This window comes from Siniperca chuatsi, linkage group LG12 (assembly GCF_020085105.1).
Source record: "Siniperca chuatsi isolate FFG_IHB_CAS linkage group LG12, ASM2008510v1, whole genome shotgun sequence".
Taxonomy (NCBI): Eukaryota; Metazoa; Chordata; class Actinopteri; order Centrarchiformes; family Sinipercidae; genus Siniperca; species Siniperca chuatsi.
Window position 1 is genome coordinate 14,095,326 of NC_058053.1, and position 23,463 is coordinate 14,118,788.

General features: G+C 39.2%; 1 protein-coding gene across 3 annotated transcripts; it reads right to left on the reverse strand.

Annotated features, from left to right (window-relative positions):
• Nucleotides 1–41: 41 nt before the first annotated feature.
• cobll1b (cordon-bleu WH2 repeat protein-like 1b) lies at nt 42–23,415 on the reverse strand. Of its 3 annotated transcripts, XM_044216140.1 has the most exons (14): nt 22,972–23,415; nt 22,661–22,741; nt 10,613–10,801; nt 8,430–8,634; nt 8,096–8,321; nt 7,894–7,938; nt 7,709–7,803; nt 7,291–7,527; nt 7,014–7,143; nt 4,531–4,753; nt 4,347–4,435; nt 2,739–4,171; nt 676–825; nt 42–586 (listed from the first exon to the last, which is right to left on the reverse strand). In XM_044216140.1, exons 1-13 carry the CDS (start codon nt 23,010–23,012, stop codon nt 712–714), a joined length of 3,108 nt encoding a protein of 1,035 aa, XP_044072075.1. In that variant the 5' UTR covers nt 23,013–23,415; the 3' UTR covers nt 42–586; nt 676–711. The 3 variants fall into 3 exon arrangements, with proteins under 3 accessions (XP_044072075.1, XP_044072076.1, XP_044072077.1); XM_044216141.1 differs by lacking the exons at nt 22,661–22,741; nt 22,972–23,415 and adding an exon at nt 16,391–16,601; XM_044216142.1 differs by lacking the exons at nt 8,430–8,634; nt 22,661–22,741; nt 22,972–23,415 and having other exon boundaries at nt 10,613–10,708.
• Between the last annotated feature and the right edge of the window lie 48 nt (nt 23,416–23,463).

Here is a 23,463-nt window from a genome sequence, read left to right on the forward strand (position 1 = left end):
TTTAAGCACCCAATGAAGGCAATTACTTTAATAAAGACAACTGGAATGATAAAAGCTTTATTCATAACAACACTGCTTGACAAGAACAACAGGTGTAGCATTTCTGCATATAGCTCAAAACTCTGTAATACTTAAATATAGATATGATGTATAATCTACGGAGCATTTAAGTACCATAAGTCAGACCTGCTCTGTCCTACACATCCAGTATTATTTAGATGTATTATTAGACATTAGACATTTTCTGAATAAACCCGATAATATTACAACTGTGGAAATCAGTCTAATAATTTATAGAATTGTTCTCATTTATCGTTCTTGTTCACTCACAACAGTAATGCATTAAATGCAAGATAGTCATCACACAAAATAAAAGAGAAGCATTAAAATATGCAGGTCAACCAGGGATATTACTTAATGACATGAGAAAACAAACCAAAATACAGCAATTATTAATGATCGAAATACATAATTTTATGTACACTGTTGGAGACTACCAAAAGAGGTAAAACAGAAGACAGTTTCTGCTTCTGTGTCATGGGATAAAGGGTTCTAGAAAACTCAAAGTAGACAGGACAAGCTCCTCCTGGAAGAAAAAAAAAATACAATGGTTCATCCATGTGTTGTGGATACATTTATATGATATCATGTTGCAATGTGTTGGATTTTGCTTACAGTAGATGATATATTGTCAGAAGAATGAAGGCACTGCTATGGACTGCTCTCTCCTTCCATTTGAACAATCCCACTAAAAGCTGGTGGTTCGCCCTCTACTCCCTGCAGAGTGGAGCCTTTGTCACCACCCACCTCTGCATTTTCACCGTCCTGTCATGTTAAAAAAGAGACACAATGTATGCAGTCACTGAAGACTTACTGTGCCAAACAACATAAAGGGGTATCTTAGGGGCCTATAAAACAACTAAAGTAAATACAGTATTTCTACAGGTCAAGACTTAAGCTACAGGCAAAATTTGTTGGTAGAGAAAAAAGGATTTGTCCCTACACAATATAATATAAAAAAAACCCAATGCCCATAATGCCCCCAATATAAGGAGAAGTACCTCTTTAGTGCAGGAATAAAGCGTGGGACTTTACATTGTATCACGACTCAACTATTCTCTTCATTTGTTTGGAATATGTGGACTAGTTCCTGACCTGCACACATTATGAAAAATTCTTGGACAAACCATATAGTCAGCTTTGCACTTGTATGTTGCATGTTGTGTTAAGTATTTCACTGAGCGAAAACTTTGTATCTAAGATATTTTGTATTTTGTACCCTGCCTAAGGCCCAAAGTCACTGGGATAGGCTCCAGTCACCCGCGACCCCTAACGGGACCAAGCGGTAGAAAATGGATGGATGGATGGATGGATGGATGGATATTTTGTAGCTTTCAATTGAGTACAATAAAGTACAGGGAGATCATATCAATGTATAAAATCAGAATTTACTTTGGTTTTACGTTGATCTGCACGGCATGCACAAGCGTTAGTCCTGAAATCTTTTATCCAGTATTTACATCTTTAGTCAAAATGTGCCAATTGCTAATGCATATAAAAGCATAAACAAATGGATTGTACATCTTAACTCTGTCCAATTATTCAGGATCTACTACTATCTATTTACTTTGGATATTAACATCAAATCTTAATATTTTCATCAGATGGCATGCAATGTATAGCACTGTCAGAAATATCTGGGTATGGTAACTAATAAAAGCTTTTCTTAGTCCACAAAATCTTTAAAACCACAAAAGACTTTAAGTCCAACTGTTGTATAAGGTATATTTTTCTTTTAGGTGTGGGGAAAAAAATACTGCTTCGTTATATGTTGGTCTCTTGCAAAGCAGGCGTGATAGACACGGTCAGAAGTTTGCCATGATTTAAGAAGTCATACTAGAAAATTTTATTCTGTATTTTTTTTCTACATTATAATGCAGTCTACTGTCACAACTGCAAGTTCTTGACCATCACTAAAGTGCAGATAGCAATGAATTATTGGGTATACAGCCCTCATCACTCAGTCTATTCTGTGTGGAATACACTGCAGAAATAATAAAAAATTAGGAAAATGGTCGAATTGTCGTTTAGTCAATCATTGTCAGCGGACTCATTTCATCTTTGTCTCAACTGCAACCTCTCATCCTCTGATTGTCTTATCTGCTATTATTTTCTGAAATAGTCTATAAACCCTCTTAATCCTTAATTTCAAATTAACTAAACAGGATAAAAATTCAAATAGGTTAAAATTGAAAGCCTACTGATATTTCATTTTATTGGCTTGGGAATACAGCAGGTAGTTTATAACAAACCCTGAGCTGATTCAAGTCAATGGTTCACAGGAAGTATAACAAAGTATTCTGCCACTTACAAGATTTTATAATGATAATGAGAGTCAATAACTCATCACTGGTCACAGTGTAAATGGCTGATATAGCACCAAAAAGAAGCACCACAGCACTTGCAAAAGTGGTTTTCATTTCAAACAAGCTAAAGCAGCAGTGGGATAAGTCACACTTTTGTCCACTTCTATGTAACTCTTTTAAGGGAAACCCAAAAAAAGTGCTTTGATCAGTAGTGCAGAGTGCTTCTCAACCATTAATACATTAGTGTATAATTTAAAGTATAAAAAAAGCTATGACCAGCGACTGTAGTCTCATGAGAACAAAACAGTCCTTTGCTGCTTTCATCTTTATCTAGATATATAAAAGGAAGTATGCTATGCTATCAGAACTCACCTTGAGGTTAGATAATCCTTTCGACTCTATGACTGATGAGTGACTTGTAATTGGGGAGATGGGTGGAGAAACAGGCGATTGAGGCGACTTTGGCCCATGGGATAAAGACTGGCTTCTTCTCACAGCAGAAGACACTGCCTGGGCGAAGCGGGATGGTGTTACAGGAGAATAGGGCCTAGGGGCTGCAAAGCTTCTAAATTTTTCCAAGCTTAACCCTGAGCTTTGCTCTTTAGACGGCAAACTACTTTGCCTAGTCATTCGCATGATGGCTATATTCTTGTGAGCCCCTTTAGGGCTCAGCTCGACATTAGTGGCCCCTGTCGTCTCTTCTTGACACTGCACAGGAGCTGGGAAAGGAGGGGGTGGTAACTTTGCTCTTTCTGCACTTACTTGAGCCTCCCTCTGGCCAGTGCCAGGACTGGCAGTGAGATTCTTTTCTGCTGCTGAAGTTACATAATACCCAAGTGTTTTTTTGTGCTGCGCCAAGCGGAAAGAACCAGGCTTAGGTTTAGTTGCAGGTGGAATTTTCATCTCCTTGACCTCCGCTGGTAAACCTGCTTGAGATGCCCCATCAGCCGAGGATGAGATCTTGTCATCTGCTTTAGGTAAACTTGTTGGTGATGAGGAACGAATGGATTCAGGTATACTTCCATTAACAGTGCCTTGGGTAGTAGTAGTGCTAGTCAGTAAGTTTTCCCTGGGTATAGTAGAGTGCAGCTCATTTTTTTCCTTTGAGACCTCTGTCTGTCCACTCGGTGCTGTGCTCTCCTCCAACTGAAGAGAACCAATATTAAGTCCCTCTTCTGTAGCTGCAGGCGTCTCCAGTGTCAGTGCAACTTCAAAATATCTAAGTTTTTCCAGAGATTTCTGAGGCACAATAGTATATGTTGTCATCCCCACTTTGGGGATGTAGTCCCTTGTCAGCTCGTTGGAAGGCTTGGGCTTTGGCTCAGAGTTTGTGGCATAAATAGATGGTGCCTTTGTTGCGGCAGGGGCACTTGGTGTTGAGTCTTGGCATAATGAGGTCTCTGAGGTGTGGGATAAGGCATGTTTGAGGTCAGGCGAGTCCAGTTCCTCCGTCAAAGTGGCCATATCTGTCTTCCCCGCTGATTCAAAGGCAGGCGCATTAGCTGAGGAAGGAACTTCTGTGTGTTCTTGTGGAGGCACAGGCAGTGGTGTGAAATCTGTTTGCACTTGAGCATCTTCTCCAGTGGGGCGTGATGTGCTGGTGGCTGCTGGGCTCTCCAGCCTGTCAGTCTGCTCCCAGAGGGTTTCAGTGTTTGCCTGAACAGAGACCTGCGCTTCTGCATCCTGCATCACAGGTGGAGGGAGGCTGCTGGGCACAGTGCTGCAATCACTTTCTACACTTTCAGGTGTAGACTCTTCACAGATGGGCTGTTGGCTTACGTTTTTAACTTGACATGGATCACTATCTGTACAGAAAAGAAAATTTGTCATGTGAGACAGGTGTGTTGACTTTCTTTGAAACGCAAAAACACAGACTTGGTTTAGTAAGGCAAGGTTTAAGAGATATATTAGTAGGTATCTTTGCAAGATATCTGCAGCACAGATATGAACGATACCACTATAATCCAAGTGCAAACCCACTAGTATCTGCCACTTCAGGTGAGTGTGTGTCTTCAGTTGTCTTCACATCACTCAGAGTTGTAGAATCATTCACTGTGCTCTGCAGTTGACTGTAAAAATCAAGCAAAGAGAGGGAATTAAAAGTATTGCTAATACTAAAGGAAAAACATAGTTCAGGCTTGAGAAGTCATACTAGAGTTCGTACTTGCCATCTGAGGACAGATCACGAGACTGATCTTCCCCATTGCCCTCAAAGGACATTGTGCTCAGTACATCAGTATCTGGGGACGGGGAATGCAATGAAACATCAGCAGACATGTTGAGGCTGCTGTCCTCTCCCTGGGTATCACTAGCAGTTGCAGACATTACAGAGGCAGTGGTCTCCTCTTGCTCCATAATCTCCTCCAGTGTGTTAGCAGCTGCACCCCCTGTAAAACAACATTGTAAAGAAGTCATGTACAATCATTCATATTTACCTTACCTAAACCAGCATTATAAGTCAGGTTTTGCAAGGTGATCAGTGGAGTAACCAACATCACATTAAATCTATTCTGGCAAGGGAATGTGTTGGCATATTAACAGTGGTTAATATGACTTTTGGAAATGGTATGAACATTTTGAACTCAACTGGCAAACATTCAAAAGTCCTTTAACTGCTTTTAAGTTATAATTTTAGATTTATTTTTGATTTTAGTTATGTTTTCCCACCATATGCATGAGAAACCAAGCATCCATCTATATTTATCTCAGTTCTCATAGGTACACACATTCACCCTTCCCAATAAAAAAGGTTCTTCTGATGAATGAATTCCACTTTTGCATCTCAGTCTCCCTTGTCTAGTTCTTAATTTAGCACTTCAAGGAAGTGCATCACAGAGGAGCAGAGAGCAAAAGGAATTTCAAGGCTACTTAAACAAAACTGCAGCTTCTCACTGTTCTCAGCCTCTGATCTCTATATCTACGAAGCAGCACTGGGCTGTTGGGGAAACAGCAGAGGAAGTGATCTTTCTCTGTGAACCTAAATGTTTGAAAAATTAGGAGCAATGGGAGGACGGAAATGGCGGTGTATGCATGTAGACAGCAGTCGTAAAAAAGTCTAATACACTTTCGTTAATGATGTCTGGGAGATATGCTGCTGGTGAAGGGACTATGGGTAACAAAGGAGTTTTGAGATTTCCTGATGCAACAACACAGTAAAAGTAACAAGAAAAAGAAAGACATATGATATAGACAGTGATTTAAAGGAGAAGGAACAGTGGAATCTTAATGGGGTGTTTGTGGGATATATAGGACAAAAGTCAATGTCTAATCAGATACACTTGAAGCGGTTGAAAAACTTAACAGGAACATTTTATTCCAGACACACTATCCTGATTACTTAGGAAAATACAGACCTTGCTGTGGATAGTTTTTGGTATTTTCTACTACTGAATGAAAATATGTCCTAATGAAAACTGTTGACAGCGAGGTCTGTGGATTGTCCAGAGTAACAAGGATATTGTTTCTGGAATGTAATTTCCATGCTGTGAGTGTCTCAAGCAAACTTCCACTCACCTCTGTTGTATCAGGGTGGTGGCAGAGATGTCAAAACCTCAGCAAATAAAACCGCAACTAATTGCATGACTAGAGATCAAGATAACTGAGGTCTGCTGACCAAATGCTTCTGGTCAGCCAGAAGTCCCGTTAAAAGGAAAAAAAAAGACACAACCCAACTTTATCTAAGGCTGTAAGTCTTAATATTTCTCTCATCTTTATCACTTGAGTAATGTAAGACAAAATAAATTGCTAAAGTGTTTGTTTATTGACCTCAGTTAATTTTTTAGGGGAAAATATTCTTTGTTTTTGCTTTAAATTGCTTTGTATACAGGACGGGTGGAGTTTCCCTCACAGGACAATACAGTGAGGGTCAGATGTGTCTACACAATCACAGGAAAGAATGACAAAGCAAGTTAATTATACTCAACCAAGGAAAAATATCAGAGAATTCAGAACCTACAATAAATTGGAATGAAGCAAAAATTTGCTTCTCAGAAACTATGTTTTCTTAACATTTTGTGGTTTTGATTTTTACAAAGCCATTTCACAAGTATCTGAATAAGCAAGACTTGATTTCTATTTAAAAAGCGTCTATGCATTGAAAAAGAGGAGACAACTTATTAAAGAAGCCTGCCTCAAGTTAGTCAAGCATATGTAGACAAAAGAGGTAGACAGTAAATAGAGACCGGAAAAACAGGCTAGAGTGCTAGAACACTAAATGAATTAAAAAGGCAGTATAGAGAACATGCTAGCAGAATCAGTGCAGCACAAATTCTTAAATGAAGCAGAAACTGCAGAGTTAAACATTAAACCTATTTAGAAGAATACTTTTCCATGCTCTGACCACCATTTAGCTCCCATGATCATGTCTGCTAACAGGGCTGTATTAAGTGTTTAAAATGAGCCACTGTTCAATAATGACCACTAGGAGGCACAAGAGTCAAATAAAATGAAAATTGTAGACTCTGGCTGCAAAGTTCAAAAAGACTGGTCTTTGTCTTTGAGGCCAAAGTACGCATGATAAAACATCACACATCAAGCAATATTTTATTTTCAACACACCAGTGAAACAATCTAAATGTATGATAAAAAAAGGGCCTAGCAGCCCCGCTGATGGATCATGAAAATTCACAAATGTAAAAAAAGACAAACCTTGCAATGTTTCATCTAGAGGAACTTTTTCTTGGACAACAGCACTAGGGGATGTGGGGGGTGGAGGAGCTTTGCGTTTGGTTCTCTTAAGTGAAGACTCTGCTGAGGACCCACGACTTAAACCAGCCATCTACGGTACATAACAAGTTTTAATTAAGTTATATAATCAATGCACCTAAATGCAGAAATCATATCACTGTCATTCTACCATTATAGCAAAGTGTTCAGAGCTATGCTGTGACGTCAGAGCTTCTGTCTTAATATTCAGTCCACTCACCTGGTCACTGTCCAGTTGGGCGTTAGGTTCAGAGTTGAGTCTCCGGCAGGTACTGTGGTCCGAGGGGCAGCTCTGAGACACAAGAATTGGGGGTGCGGGTGCACGTCTCTTCTTTGGTACATCAGTGGGTATTGTAGGGGAGCTGAGCAGAGACGAATTTGAGCTAGGTAAGGCCATGCTGAGAGGTCGAGGCTTGCTCACAAGCACAGGAGAAGCTGGGGCACTGGCTGTAGTTGCCTTTAAAGAACAAACATCCAATCAGAACATGATAAGAGGCCTGTTACCAAACAACATAGTGCACGTCAACCAATGGCAACCAATGGCAAACAAACAAACAAACCTCCCACTGAACATTTAGAGTCACTTTCTGATACTGCTGTATATTTGCATAATCGGTACATACAACATATTGCATTACCTGGTCAGATCTTTTCTTGCTTTTTCTAAACTTGCTGAAGAGGCCTTTGTTTTCTTCCTCTTTCTGATTTTTATCTTTGCCCGGCGTGACTGTTCCTGAAAATAAAAACACACAGTTGTATGATAACATTAGTCAGAAATATGACAGCTCTGTTTATATCAATCATAGTATACTAACTGAAATACCTGCATGAGCTGGTGAGGCTGGGCACACAGGAGAAGCAGGTTGTCCTGCAAAGCCAACAAGCATAAGATTTAGTGCTATATACAGTAACACACAAGTGAGCTGATGAGATACAGTGTGAAACTGAATGGTTAATATGCTAAAATCTGCAAAATCCCACACCATATGCAGCATGGTTTGATTTTTTAATACATTAGTACTTACCTTTAGTGTCTCTTGCATAAACCTCCCTTATTGCATAATCATTAAGAGAGCTGGACAAGTCCAAAGGGGCCAGTGATTGGACATCTCTCAACAGAACTGTAGTCTCCATGTCAAATTCACATTTCTCACAGATGGCTGGTAAGTGCTCAGCCAGGGGAACTCGAGGACTGACTCGTAGTATAGTTTTCTGGGTCTTTTTGTAGTTTATCACCATCCGAACAGTTGCCTGGAGAAAACAAAATGTGCCACTTTGATAAAATCTATTTACTCAACGTGAACAGCAAATAGTGGTGTTTACTGTATGTGCCAGCATGCTGTCATGTGTTTAATGTACCTCAGGCATCTGAGGACCTGTCTTCTTATTTTTATCCTCCCCTTTAGGTTTAAGTATGATCTTCTCTGCATCCAACATTCCTATGAGAGCATTAGGCTTGAGTTTGGTGTTCTTACTGTTGGCGGTGACCAGTTCTAAGGTATGGCTCGATGGGTTCAGGTGATACTTTGCACAAAGTGTCACCAATAGATCCATTAGGGGTTTGCTGAAAGACACGGCGGACACGATAAAACAAAAACTAAATCATGTGTTCAGCATAAGAGGGGAGATGTGTGATGAAATCTGGTTAAGTACCAGTTAGGCATGGGACGATATGAAAATTTCATTTCACGATTATCCAAGCCAAAATAATTAGCTTAAAACTCTTAAAATGACCAAAAAAAAAAAAACTGGAATCACTTTACCTTACATTTTGTTAAGAAACAAATATATTTGCATCACAGATGGCATACACATCTTTTTAGTGAACATCCTTTTTAGTGAAAAACAGACAACAATTTCATCAATTGCGTCAGTACATATAATTTACCCCTGACTTCAGAAATACAGGAATTATCCTTTGACAAAAATAAAGTCCAAATGGCATTGGCATTGGGCTTTTCAGGTAACTCGTGAGGATATTCACAATAACCCCGATTCACAATTATCCCGATAATGGAAATTCCCCACAATCAACTTATTTTGAGTGTTTTTTATCCCAATCCGGGATAAAATCGTATATCGTCCCATCCCTAGTGCCTGTTACACAGAGCAAAATAGAACAGTCTGATCAAAGCAATTTTGAAATTAAAGACAAATGCATATGATTTGACTGATCTGATGACTTATTAAAAAATTGCTGCTCATTGCTTTGATTTGAGGATAGTTTGATGACTGCTTTTAAATCTGCAGCTACTAATTGTTATTATTCATTATTTTGCTGATTATTTTCTCAATTATTAGATTCATAAAATGTCTACAAAATGTCAGAAAACAGTGAAATGTCCATCCCAGTTACCTACAGTTCAAGGTGACGTCTTCAAATGTCTTGTTTTGTCTGACCAACAGTCCAAAACCAAAAGACATTCCATTTATAATTATGTAAAACAGAAAAGCAGAAATTTCTCATATTTGAGAAGCTGGAACCAGAGAATGTTTGGCATATTTGCTTTAAAAAATGACTTAAACGATTATCAGAATAGGTGCCGATAAATTTTGTGACTAAGAGATCAATCGACTAATCATTGCAGCTCTAATTGTTTTGTTTTTTTAAACAGCTGATTTCATGGCTTGGTATTTTCACTGATTTAAATCGTTTAAAGTTTAAATTTAAAGAAGCTGTGCAAAATGTGTGGAACCAATACAAAGCAAATTTACAGTAGCAGTTACAGTAGCCGCATGAAGCTTTCCTGACACTGATAATACAGTTAAAACATAATGCCTTGAACTTAATCCTCAAAATAAAGCATTAACTCTGTTGTGCAGGCACTTAGAACAGGTTTAGAGGGAGAAAAGAAGGTAAGGAATTCAGTCCTTAATCCTTTCATAATGGATTGGTCTCAGTAATTTCTCAAGAGGCCAAGGTGCATAAGACACCTGGGAAAGATTGTTTGTAAACTGCGTGCATTGTGAGAAAGATAATGATATCTTAAGTAAACTCTGTTGATGAAGAGTCTGAGCTGTGTGAGTGAGCAGACTCAGAAGGACACACCAACCTTGTTCTAAAAAACTTTGATATAGAGGTATGTTGACACATGTTGATCTGATTAGGTGGTGCAGTCCTATCTTAAGATTTGTATGTGTCCTTATTGCACTGTAGCATGCAATCAAGCGATAAACTACGGAGTTTGAGAATCAAAAGCTCATTAATCCTTACTCATATCGTTTGATGGGAGAGCAAAAATGAAGAAACGCAATCAATTCTGCTCTTAGTGCAAATAATAACTAAAACCACACATTCAGCTACTCCACCTCTCTGACTCAATCTAACTGAAACTGAACTTTATGTGATGACTTAATCTGACATCAGTCTCATGATGTAGTTTTTAAATGTAATATTTAAATGTTCAGCATGAACAAATGCACAGTGGTGTTCTTGCTCAAACTGCAAACGTAATCATCCTTTATATGCAACTGTATGATTTTAAACTTCACACACATCATGAGTGAGAGATGCTGATTGAGATACAGTGGTCTAACTGTACCTTCCATGGACTGTGGTCATCTTTTCTTCTCCGCCAGGCAGAACCACAACCAGAGAGAGGTCTTTATCAATAAGGTTCTCCTTCTGGTCCATGGTTAAATGAGGGTTGCCTGGGTACCACTGGGAGAAACCTGGGGAATCCAGTCTCTTTAGTCCTGGCGGGGATGGTGCTTTACTTTTGGTCGACACCCTGTAGTTGGACAAGAATGTCAAAATTATTCTCAGAGTTGCTTTAGCATTAGTAAAAAGTCTATTGCTTTGACACAGCCAGACAAATGAACACTTTCGAGATGACAGGGAATGGTTTTCCACTTCTGTGCAATTGTGTGCATGTTATCAAAATTGTTTTCTGCTATCTCAGACAATAATCTGATTGAAAATCAAAGTGCACTAGACAGCATGAAAGGAATCCTTTCTTCCTCAGGTTTTAGAAAGCAGTGAAGCTATTACATGAAAGAGCTCAAGTCCACTTTGCAAACAAGTCACAAGACAACCAAGTGGACAGATTTACTCATTGAGCCTGGAGAAATGGCTGTGAGTGGACAGACATGTGAGAGAGACTGATAATAAGACGTAAGATCAAGACTGCAGTTTCTGTAACTGTAGACACTGTGTTTTATAGTGTATGTTGTGGTAAAAATGGTTTTATAGCATAGTGTATTTTCTTTTTAGTGTAGAGACAACGTCCCATGCATTAGTGAACACCACTTAGTGTGCTAGGATTTTTTTCCCAGTGTGACTAACTATGACAAACACATTTCAGTTTTTAAGTAAGTTTTTGAGTGTTTGTCTAGGCTTAACATTCCTGGAAACTGTGTCAATAGAGTGCGGGAGAGAACATTAGCAGTCATGTGGGACCGGTTATGCCACACAAAAATAGCACACATAAAAAAAAAACACAGGCCAATATATTTCATTCATATACCGCTGATATAGACATACATCTAAAGATTTTATGTCAGCTGGCCATCTGTTGGACCGTCATACACAGTAAATCTGTGACACATTCTATTCAAGATAATTACACCATTCTCATAATGCTCCTGAGAGAATAATAAAAACCTGCTGTCCGTAAACAAGAAAACCTGATTTGACTTCAACAGGGTCATAATTATACGGTTTTAAGCTGTAACACATTTTGTTTGGTGTTTCCGTTCATTTGAAACAAAAAGCTGCGTATGTTATGATAACAAACCAGTATAAACAGAAGATCACATCAAGTCAGCAAAGGTCACACTATTGTATTGCAATGTCATCACGTTGTTCAGTGGGCCAAGGAATCAACAATTTTAGAGACATTCAAGTGTCACATAATTCAGTCAGCATATAGATAAAAACCAGAAACAAAAACAGACCCAGTGCCTTGAATTATAGCCTGTAAAATCTCACGTGGGGGCACTGCTTATTCAAACAAAGGAATCCGAGCAATGCAAGGTCACAGGCTGCACTGCGGCACGTCTAGCAAAGGATTATTAGTCTTGCAGCTATGGGGACGGCTGTCCTTAAACGCTATGACTATGATATAGATGAAAACACACATCATGCTAATAATAAATACTGTAAATATACTGTACTGCCATTACGACAGTTATACTATATACTACCATGATGGAAAAGTCATTATCATAAAATCCTGATACAACTTTAACTTACAGGGAAACTTTGGCTGAAAAAATCAATTACTTGAGTGATGGTACCCGGATAATAATGAGGACTACAAGTTTGAAAAGGTAAAGCTCGCACAAACCTCTTTTAAGTCTGCGGAAAGAAGTGAGTGTTAAGCAAGCTAGCTGCACCCACGGACTCAGGTAGCTAATAATATAGCATGCTATTGCTAAAATAGCTACTGCTAGCCAAGACCTTCAAGACTCAGGATGTGTCTGAAATCATTCACTATTACCTATATACTGTATTTGTCTGCCATTTTGTATTTGTTACTCCAATTATCCAATAAGATGTATTATGTCTCTTATAAAGAACTGAAATATGCCACAATGAAATGTAAAAAGAAGTGAACAAGTGACTAAGTCACTAACAAAACCACCATCACACTGTTCACCTCAAATGACCAGTGTTGTCTTTTGACCTACGATACATTACATGGTTTTCTAGTGAATAGTGAACAAGTTTAACAGTTTCAGACATCAGTCTGAAGAGCTAAGGCAGCAATAGGAAAAACAAACAGTGGGACACAACAGAAACAACTTGTTTAGCTGCATCTTTGGGCCAATAGTATCAGTAGCCTGGATGATAAAGCCACACGTTCTACACAGACAATGAGGAGCAAACCAAATAATATGCTGCCATGACTTGTGAACTTGTTGATTCTGTCCTGGTGTGTGTGACAGTAACGAGCTTAAAACTTTCTTGAAAAAATGAACTGAAAGGAATGCCAAATGCCAAGTGAACCAAGCAAGAGGGTCCGATAGAAGGTCAGACATATTATGTCAACATTATAGTCCTGAAATAACATGTTACCTTGTCCCACAAGATAACCAATGTAGCCTTGTATATCTTTGGCTAAATTAACATTATAAGTATCTCTTTCACACCTAACACACTAAAAGAAATGATATTAAGCTAGCTTTTGGGATTGGCCCTTGGCTGTTACCTGACAAACAACATTACATTAATGCTTCTAGATCCAGAGCAGAAATACTTCTGAACATTGTTAACAATCACTCTTTCCATTGACTCGGTCCCAAGGAGTGGTCTGCACTTGGATCCTTTTCTAACAAGATGGCAGTTGTGAATGATGACCAGCTAGCATTGTTTGCACGCTAACATTTATATTAAAGCATTTTTCACAACTAAGAGTATCTACACATCTCACTTTAAGGACACACTACATTTAGACCTACTAAACAAACAATATAAGTTATATCTTACTGACTGACATGTAAGACAATCTAAACAACAAGGGGAAAATTCTTAAGACTGTGTCTAATGCTAAGAACAGTCTCAGTAAAACAATTGCTTAGGGGACTGCAAGCAGCATCATGGTGTGGTGGGTCAGATCTCAGAATACAGCACACAATGAATAGCCTACTAGATTTCACTGAAATGGTCAAGACTATTGACTGTAAGCAAAAATAAATTAATCTTTTGGATGGATTTGGATGGTTTTTCAATATGTTTGCTAAAAAAACAAACAAGTAGGCTAACATTTACTGACATAAGAGAATCCTTTTAAGTAAGTGACAATACACAATGACGTGTCTTGATATATAAAAATAACAGCTCCACCTCATCCATTACTGTGTATATCAGGACATCACAGAGTGCATTATATGACTTATAATGGCCATTTACCATCGAGGCAAAAAAGATGCTTGTGTTCAAACACTTTAGGATCTGTTTCACCAGTGCAGAAGTAGGCTATTGTTTCTATTTTTGTTGCATGTTCAATCTGAATGCCGCTTTAAGCAAGATCATCAACTTTCACTTCCTCCAGAAAACTCACTCATGGCAGAATTGCCTTAACATTTGCTGTTGATATTCGTCATCCCCAAAAGGGTAAAACATATTGATATTGCTACACAACGATGGAGTTTCATAATGTAACAGGCTGATTTCCATAACATTTACAAAGTTCACAGTTGCTCCCCAGAGCAGGTTGGTAGTTCCACTCTGAAGTCAAACGTTACATTTTTTTTTACCAAAACAGCGAGCTAAAAACAGTTTAATTGTGAGTTTGTTGTTTATTTTATCCAACATGATCATACAGTATTATGGGATGTAACTGTGCCACTGTAATTGTAACTCTGCCACCTCTTGGGAACAGCAGTGGTGTCTTAGATGTTTTTGTCTTATGAATAATACTGATGTGCTGAAAAGTTCTCAACCCCAACTATAGAGTTTGAAAAGGTATAGAGAAGTAAGGAGCCGAGTGTTAGATGAATAATAATATACAGATTACACACTGTTGGTGTGGAACCACCAAATATGACCATGAATGCCATGAATTCCCTGCATGTGTGTCAACAGACAGACTAGCTAAAACAGACATTTACACTGTGGTCTCTACTGGGTACAAAGTCCTGATTCATGGCTCTGGCTGTTTATTTGGCAATGGGATTATAATCCTTTAACATTGTGTCTAAACTTTTTATTTTTCCACACATTTTACAAATGCTCTACAACTGGGCCTTGTTATGTGATTTTTAATGGGGGAAAAAAACGTATCATGTGCTATTTGACTGTGAATGTCCTAAACAGAAACAATTAATAAATTAGTATGGAAAAACTACACAATAGCCATGCCTCAGGTTCAGGGTCAGCCCAGTTTATACAGCTGTGTCATCAGTGATTTTTATCAAGACACCTCAAGCAGGTGATAGACACAGACACACAGGCTGGTTTGTTTTTTGCCATCCAGGCCTGTGTTTTTTCAGAGGCCCAGGATGTGTTGCTGAATGAGAGGAGACGTGTTGAAGCTTGACTGTGCTGATGCCTCATTCATAGGGTTTCCCTGGGAGGTCTGACACTCACAAACAAGCCCATTCAATACCAGAGGACATGCTTGTCAGACATGATCACAGACTACCAGGAAATAACAGGCCTGTTGTCATTGCACCATTTGTTATGTTTCATCATACAACAATCTTGTGAACTTCATTAATGCATACAAATGGACTGTAGTGTGATAAATAAATACTGCATGCTATGATGATTTATGATGTGAATATGTGAAACGATTTAAATGGATGTCTGGTGTCCAGCCTCACACCTGAGGAAAATGTGCAGGATAACTTGAGACAGTGAGGGAAAGAATGCTAAAATGAAGGAAAACGAAAGGCCAGTATAATATCCAGATGGTGCTTCTCGTGTAAAAATACTTCAAATACTTCTGTGCTTATGTGTGAAAAAGACAGAATGACAGAGAGACACAGGGGAGAGAGAGTGAGTTTGAAGAATGGTGGAAATACATATCTGTCCTTTGTTAAAAGTAATCAAAAATGAACAAAATTATCATAATATCAGCAGGAATCAACTAGCTTAACAAAGGAATATCCAAATTCCCTACATTCCATTACACTGTGTTCCAGCTGGCATGACTTTTACCAGAACCATTCAGTCACTTCTATGTATTTTTTCCACCCAATCAATTAAAATCCCTTCAGGCAAATGCTGGATCAAATGTAACAATGAACAGGTGGGAGCAGCCCAGATAAGAAACCAGACCAAAGCAATGGTGGGAATTTTACTTTCTTTGAGGTTATGAGAAGGTGAAGCATTAAAATGCCTACAGTGGTATGTTAGCAGCTGCTGGGTAGCAGTTCCCTTGGGGAACCCACCATTCCCCAAGGGTGGTGGGTTCATGTACAAAGAAACAAACACGTTTTCAAAAAAGGGTTCCTTCCGCTCAGTCACACTTTCAGACACCCTAATTATTTTAAGAAACAAGAGCAACAGTTCAATGCTCCGATGACCCAAACACACCCAGAACTCTACTAGCAATAGTTTACTAGCTAGCTGCCACTTAAATGTACAGGCTCAAACATGCCACAGGTGCTGCAAGTCCAACACACCCTCCACTTCAAGTCAAAACACATTGACAGTTAGAAACAAAAAATTTAGTTCTCAAAAATATTTCAAGGTCCTCTCCAGCACTTTTAGAGGAAGTCAGTGAGAGCACTGCTGTGCTGTAAAGATATCACTACACTATAGGCATTAGAAGAGAAAAGAAAGAGGAAAGAAAGAACCAGAAATTTGGAGAGCAGGTGTGACAGACCTGCTTTTCCTCTCAATTTGCCAACATCTCGTTCCATGCTCTTACCTCTTTGCCTAAGGTTGTCTCTGCTCAAATCATTTCCATTCTGCTGTGTATCTCCCATAGGTAGTCAGACAGACTAAACTCTATCAGCATAGCTTTGTAGTAGTAAAGGTCCACCTTAATGCCACGCCCAAGCTGTGACATCAGAAATCTGCCCTCTCTACCTAAATCCTGTTGGCCCCCTCGTTGTGACTCTGAAAGCTCCAGCGGCACAGTGTGTAGCAGCACTCCCCCCTCGGTCATGAGCAGAAAGGTAAGCAGTTTTGCCTCCCTGTGCAGACATGAACCTGTGGGTGGGGCCAGTGTAGCAACAGTGCACTGAACCACACTGCAGCATGTGCTCACTTTGGCAGCTCAGGAACTCAGACAAAGACTAGGTTAAATCTGCTGAATTATCATGATGTGTTTTAATCATGACTGGGCCTCAATTCTAATCATGCTGGTAATTATCAGAGTAAAAGAACAAGGGGAGTCTGAAGGACTCCTATCTCATTTATTGTCTTCTCACAGGGTTAAAACAGTCTTGAATTCCTTCCCACTCCCTAATTTAATCAGGTACTTCTCCTGTGTTTGCGTTTCATTACGAAAAACACCACACCTTACTTCTGCAGAACTGACTCACTCCAAAATAATGTAAGAAGACTTGTCGGTTGAGACTAACGACAATGAGAGTGATTCAAACAAGGGTAACGTATATTTCCTAACAGTAAGCAGTTCCTCCATGTGAACACTGAGGAGACTCACATTTGGATTGTGATGATTTCATTCTTTTTCCCCACTTTGCTTCAAGAATGCAGACATAAAACTCCCAAGGTACAATTCTTCAATAATTACACATAATGTCATACAACATGGTTTATCTTAAAAACAGAAATGTGAAAAGCTGCGACTAACACAATATTCTAAAGTCAATAAACATAATCATGAAAGCAGTCAGGTAAAACTGTTAGTAAAAGCTGTCAAAAGAGGCTGTCTGCACCTTGCACTTACTCTAACAGATCCAGCCAGAGAAAGCCCTGCCTTTGGTAGGTGTTCTGATGTTGTCATTGTTAACTTAATCAACACCTCACAATAGATTAAAATGATTAAAACACATTCATTCTAAAATGGGAAAGTATCATTTCCTGATGAGTTGAGGAATGACATGTAAACATGACATACTTATTTCTAGCTGCATATATATTCCTTTCTCTGATCTACACAAAAAAGCTAGCAAACAGAATTTGCAACCAAAAGCAGAAAGGTGTAACAGCAACATAGGCTAGAGTTTTACTTAGTTTCCTGAACCCTACAGTCACCTACAGTATGAATGTTGTTTTCTGCAGATTTGATGCAAGTGCTTGATGCAATGTAAAAGCTATGGCATGGTTTAGCAAACTATACACTGGTCTGGTACGGAAGCAATACATTTGACTTTCCATTATGAAGTAAGTGCTCATTGCCAGTCCTTTATCAGTGGCCCTGCACTTTCACTTAAGAATGAATGTGCGTCACCACCACCACCATATACCATCAGATGATAAGGAGGTTAAGTGGTGAATATTGAGACGTTAGTGTGTAGTGTGTAGGAGCCAGTCGGAGGGGGTAGAGTTAAGGAGTTACGGGGGGGGTTGGTGTTCCCTGAGGAAAGACAAAACACAGGGCCAGAGCCACAGCTGGTATTTTGGTGAAAGGTCACTCACAGTAAACACAAGCTTTTTAAAGGGGGTCTGTAAAGGCCATTACTTCATAAGCAGTGTGGGATGGAACGAGATTAGGGAGAAAAAGAGCACAGGGACCATATGAGAACTTCCCACTTCCTATGTGTATCTTTTATTATTGCAGGCAAAACAAAAAGTTTTACCCAGTGTTTTTCCAGCATAGGCCTTGTCAAACTCAAACTCCCAGGGCGTCCTTAACATCATTATGTACAATTCAGATAAATATTTAAGGACCAACTTTGTGACATTATTGCAGTCTGTAATATCCGTTTGTCAAGATCCGCCTCATTTTCACTCAGCATTATTACTCCCTGTGGTGCTCACTCTCGCACTATATGTTGTACAGTGCCTAATACTACAGCAGAGCCAGAGTAAGTTAGGTAATGAGATTTGAGATTATACGAGGTGATCTCTCAGTTCCCCACACAATGCCCCAAACAGTTGATGTCATTCTAGTCTGTGAACTGGGGTCTGCTATGGTACATTACCCTCACCTTATCAGACCTTACCTCAGAGCAGCTTAAATATTTTACTCTGCACATACATTGCACTGAAACAAAACAATGGTTCTGCAAAGGAAAAAAGAATTGTGTTCAGTTTATGCACAAATACATTTCTTTGAATTTAATGAACCTGTCAAGAAGATGAACTTAGAATAAGTTGTTTGGGTTTGGAGGCTTTCATTTCCAGATATGCACAATAGCCCTACACAGCTTGAATATCATGTACAGAAAAGATAAGGTAATTATCACTCTAACCTCTTATGACTTGACCAAATGTGTGTTTTTTCTAAGTGAGACCAATATTTAGATGAAATGAAGTTGGTGAGAGAGAAGGCTCCCCCTTGAGTCCTAATTATAACTATCACACTGCGTCCTTTCATCTGAGACAATGCAGCATTGTCTAGAGTGGGGCATCTTTCAAAGGCACACCAGCATGCTTTCCCTGTTCTGCTGATCACATGAACTGAAGTTTCTAAGTGTATATGCACACAGTAATTCTGCACTAAAACAGGCACATTCAGTATCTTATTTCATTGCTAGTAGTGTAAACAGAATATTCAATTTTGCACAGCTGTCAACACCCCCAAAAAAAAAAAAAAAAAAACTTTGGGCACTTGAGACACCCTTTCAGGCAAGAACTGAGGAGGAGCTTTTGCACCTTTCCTTCAACTTTTCTGCAGAAACAAAAGGTAGTGGCCTATTCATAACCTATATTAACTTGTGAAAAGTTTTATGTACTTCTGTTCCTCTATATGGCAGGAACTCAATTCTGAAGTTCAATTGTAATTTTAACCAAAAGCAGCATCTCAGAAGCATGGTACGTAATGAAATAAATACAGCTGGAATATAAACAAAGTGATGGGATCTTTAATACTAAGTGGCTCTGCTTGCTTCAATGCTCGCTGTTTGTGTGAATATCCTCACTGAAACTGCTGGCTGCTGTTTGTTTGTCATGCCATGATTCATTAGCTTGCTACAGTGTATGTTAGGGGATGACAAGGTTCAGTATATCAGTTCATTACCAATCGGATATTATACTAAATTACACATAAAAACTAGTGCTACCATACCCATATGCACAAACATCTGGGTGGATACAACAGTATGAATATATGCAGTGATAGTGCCATCTAGAGAACTATTTCAAGGTGTGCAATTTTGCATTTCCCATTTTATATTTGTTGTCCTAACATCGGTTTAAGCTAAGTGTAAACTCAGCCAATGCCAATGTCATGACTGGCTTGGCCTTTTCTGTGAATATCTCATCTAAACAAGACAAACACTGATAATGAAGGTCAAGCAAATCAAGGCAATTTGTTCCTTTGTCACAATGTTTGAATGTTATTGGAGATAAAAGGAAAAGTTCCTATTGAGAGGACACAAAAGGTCTAATTCATGTTAGGTCATTCTGAATGTTACACAGGCCGAGAGTGGGAGGCATCCAACTGTTATGCCCTGGAAGAGTGCATAACAGAAACAAAGAGGGGCCAAGACTTGCAGTCTGTTTAGCCAGAGTCTAAATAGGCTGCTGTGCACAACATCAATATTATATAAAAACATAATATCTGCTTTAGCGATAAAAAGAAAAAATAGCTATAATAACTAACAAACTGTGTTTCCTTATTCTCACAAACTGTCCATTGAGATGTATTCCCTGGTATTTACGGTCAACACGTTGGCTTCAGTGTGGCAACAAGACAACCCATTATTCCCTGTTCCCTGGATGTTAGCCATTTTGTCTGTTTCAGCCCTGTGAGGCAGAAAGCATCCATGAGATAAAACGTCCCAGTATTCAAAGACACACCAGCTCATTGCCAGGACAAGCTTGTTGGGCCTTAATACTGATTTTCCTCTTGCTTTATTACATCTAGTGGGTGGATATCCTTGAATGACACCCTTTATCTTGCTTCTTGAGGACAGAAGATCTCAGTGAGCTTTCTGAGGGGCAGCATGCTGTAGACCAAATTATATATTTTCCTGAAAGAAGAAAGCCTTGTTGTCTGTGAGAATCATTTTGAGGAGAAAACGCTGTGTTATGCTTTAATGTACTCGGAAGGCCCTGTGTGTTTGTCTATATTGTCTTTGGTGTCGACAGAGTAGAAGCCTAGAAGGTGATCACACATATAGATGTTAAGTCACTGCAAAAACAAGTGACTGTCACTGTGTTTGAATTCGACATGCCCTCTTGCTTCCTATGTCACAAGTTTCGCCAGTCAGCCTTGCCATATTTTCATCTGTAGATTCATGTGAGCAGCTGTGCTTGGACTGCCTGCATGTCGGGAAACAGCTGTGGGGATTCACAATACCTTAACTAATTCCACACTCTGCCCTGAAGAAAGCCAGCCATGTGAGATCATGGTTTAAGGTGTGTCTAATTAGCAGGGCCAGCTCCAAGCAGTGCACTATTAGACTGAGTATGAATGAGTGAATATGCCTCTTGAAGATTAATAATTAAGAAGAAAAAAAATACACCAGTACGATTAAATGACTGTTAATTATTCTGATTATTGAGCTTCTTAAAACTACTTTTCCAATGGCCATAGGCAAACAGTACAGAAGGAAAGAAACCTTCTTTTGTAATTGTGTTGAGACTACCTTATGTTAAATACTGTACCGTCTGCCTTGTGTGTGCTAGCAGCGTCTCTGCTTGGAGAACAGCCAGCCCAGTGATTCTGGCAGGGTCAGTATATCGATAACGAATGTAGCGTAGCTTTGGGGGGGTCACATGAAATCTTCACGTATGACTGCATTTGAAAAAGCGAGGAGCAGCAGCGGTTTATTGGCTCCAAATATAAAAAGCCACAAATAAGACAGAGAACATGCGCCTTCCCCCCACACCCAGCAGCTTATGGAAGAGTGTGGTTTACTTTTCCAAATAATAGTCAAACCACAGAGAGATTTAGGTAGTCTACTGCTCTCCATTGCCAGAGAGTGTGGCTGTGCTCCCAGATTACACAATATTTATGAAATCTGAATACAAGTCACACCGAGAGAGTCTTTTTTTTGTAGACTGTATATGATGTGCCTGAATGCTACTTGTTTTGTTTGGGTTTTTTTTTTTTACAAATGGAGAATCACAGTATGCAGGGCAGGACTGGAAACTTTGCATAGCTATCATGGAATACTGGATTGGAAACTATCATATGTTCAAATTCTCCATCTCACCTCTAATTTAAATCTGAAAAACTCAGCAGATCTCCTCTGAATGCCAAAAGGGTGAGTAGTGACTCTGTACAAAAGCTCTGGAAACTCATTCCCCCTTTTTAATGATTCCAACCACTGGAATACAAGCAGCTGACATCATTTCAAAGTCCCTGAACCAAAACTGATGGTAAATTCCATCATGTCATATACTCACAGCCCTTTTTTATGTGATTTTCTCTGACTATTGGACATGATGAATCAGTATTTTATAGAATATTAGTTTTAAGCCCGGTGAATGCATGATTTCCACAAGAAAAATCACTATCAGGCTCATCGCAGAGACAGAGGAGGCTGAATGTTTTGCCTGCAAAATACTTCCCATGACCTCTACATATGGTCAAGGCAATTTCTCAGTAAAACACTGAGAGCAGGAAATGAGGAGAGTTCAAAGGTTGAAACATCTGCAACAATTGTGACTTCACTGAGATGCACTGGAGTGAAAAGAAATTTGAAAGTTGGTTATGCAGATGCATTATTTCATAAGGGTGGCATTATACTCATACCTTAAACAGTTTGGTCAGAACAGCTGGTTCCCTGCAACCAACTGTTGTTGTCAACAGCACCACACAGACAGCCACTCATTGGTGGAAGAACTGGATTTTGGTGGCATTATTTGTGCACAACGAAATAAGCAAACACTTGCATTTACAGGCCTTTGTTTCTATTTTTCAAACTTTATCTGTTTTATACTTTTATTTTCCAAACAATAATGTTAGGACCTGAGGTTCAGCTCAGTTAACAATACATTATGACTAATATTTCTTAATTTCCAGTCAAAAAGGCTACCGGACACACACAGTCCTCTTAGGTCTTATATATAATAGACAGGTATGCAAGCTGGTAAACCAAATGACAGTTCTACATACCTCAAACCAGAGCTCCGTGGATGGGGCTGGGATCCATGATCATCCATGACTAAACTCATTGGTTTAACAAAATCCCTCGGACTAGTCAAACACAAACAAAAAGCACAATTCATTTTTAGTAAGAGTTTACATACTAAATGTTGTAAATGCTTTAGTCTAACCTGCTGCTTTCAAGTGATGCAGACGGACAAATACTGAAATATGGGCGAATCCCACATGAGGTCATCAGTTTTTCAGTCATGAACCGTTTTTTCCCCTTCTTTTGACTGGAAAGGGCTAACGATTAAAAGTATTTACTAATCATGTCTCACCATGAATGGAGTTGGTTTTCGACGCAGTTGTCACCTTCCATCGGTCTTCAAAAAGGTAACGTTAGTTGCAGACTGCTACAACAGATTTTGTTTGGATAAATGATCCATAATTCCGCTCTGAAGTTCCGTGTTTTGCGCCTTTTACGCAAACCATTCCAGTGTTGTAAGGTATTTCTCTCCTGCTTTTAAACTACGAAGTCAGACATATCTAAATCATTTCGCCCCTGACACCGTAGACAACTCTGCCAACTTTTTGTCTGCACATCCAAGACACTGCATCGCAACATTGAGTTGTTAAAAGTGGGGCGTCTCTCAGATCCAGTTTACCTTCCCTCCAGGATCCTGATGAGGCGTGTGGCATAACGCTATCGCGTCCACGTTTACATCTTGGGCAAGAACACACAAAGCAACAACCCAACACAACCATGCCTTGAAAAACAACAGTAAATCCACACATTGAGTTTGAAATAAGTTGAATCAAAAAACATCAGT

Bases quoted from the DNA above. Each gene is read 5' to 3' on its own strand.
- cobll1b (XM_044216140.1), bottom strand. From the start codon at position 23,012: ATGGAAGGTGACAACTGCGTCGAAAACCAACTCCATTCATG. The intron at 7,939-8,095 runs GTAAGTACTAAT...TTGGCTTTGCAG, and splicing joins TTATGCAAGAGACACTAAAG to GACAACCTGCTTCTCCTGTG. The intron at 4,172-4,346 runs GTGGGTTTGCAC...TTTTCTGTACAG, and splicing joins ACCTGAAGTGGCAGATACTA to ATAGTGATCCATGTCAAGTT.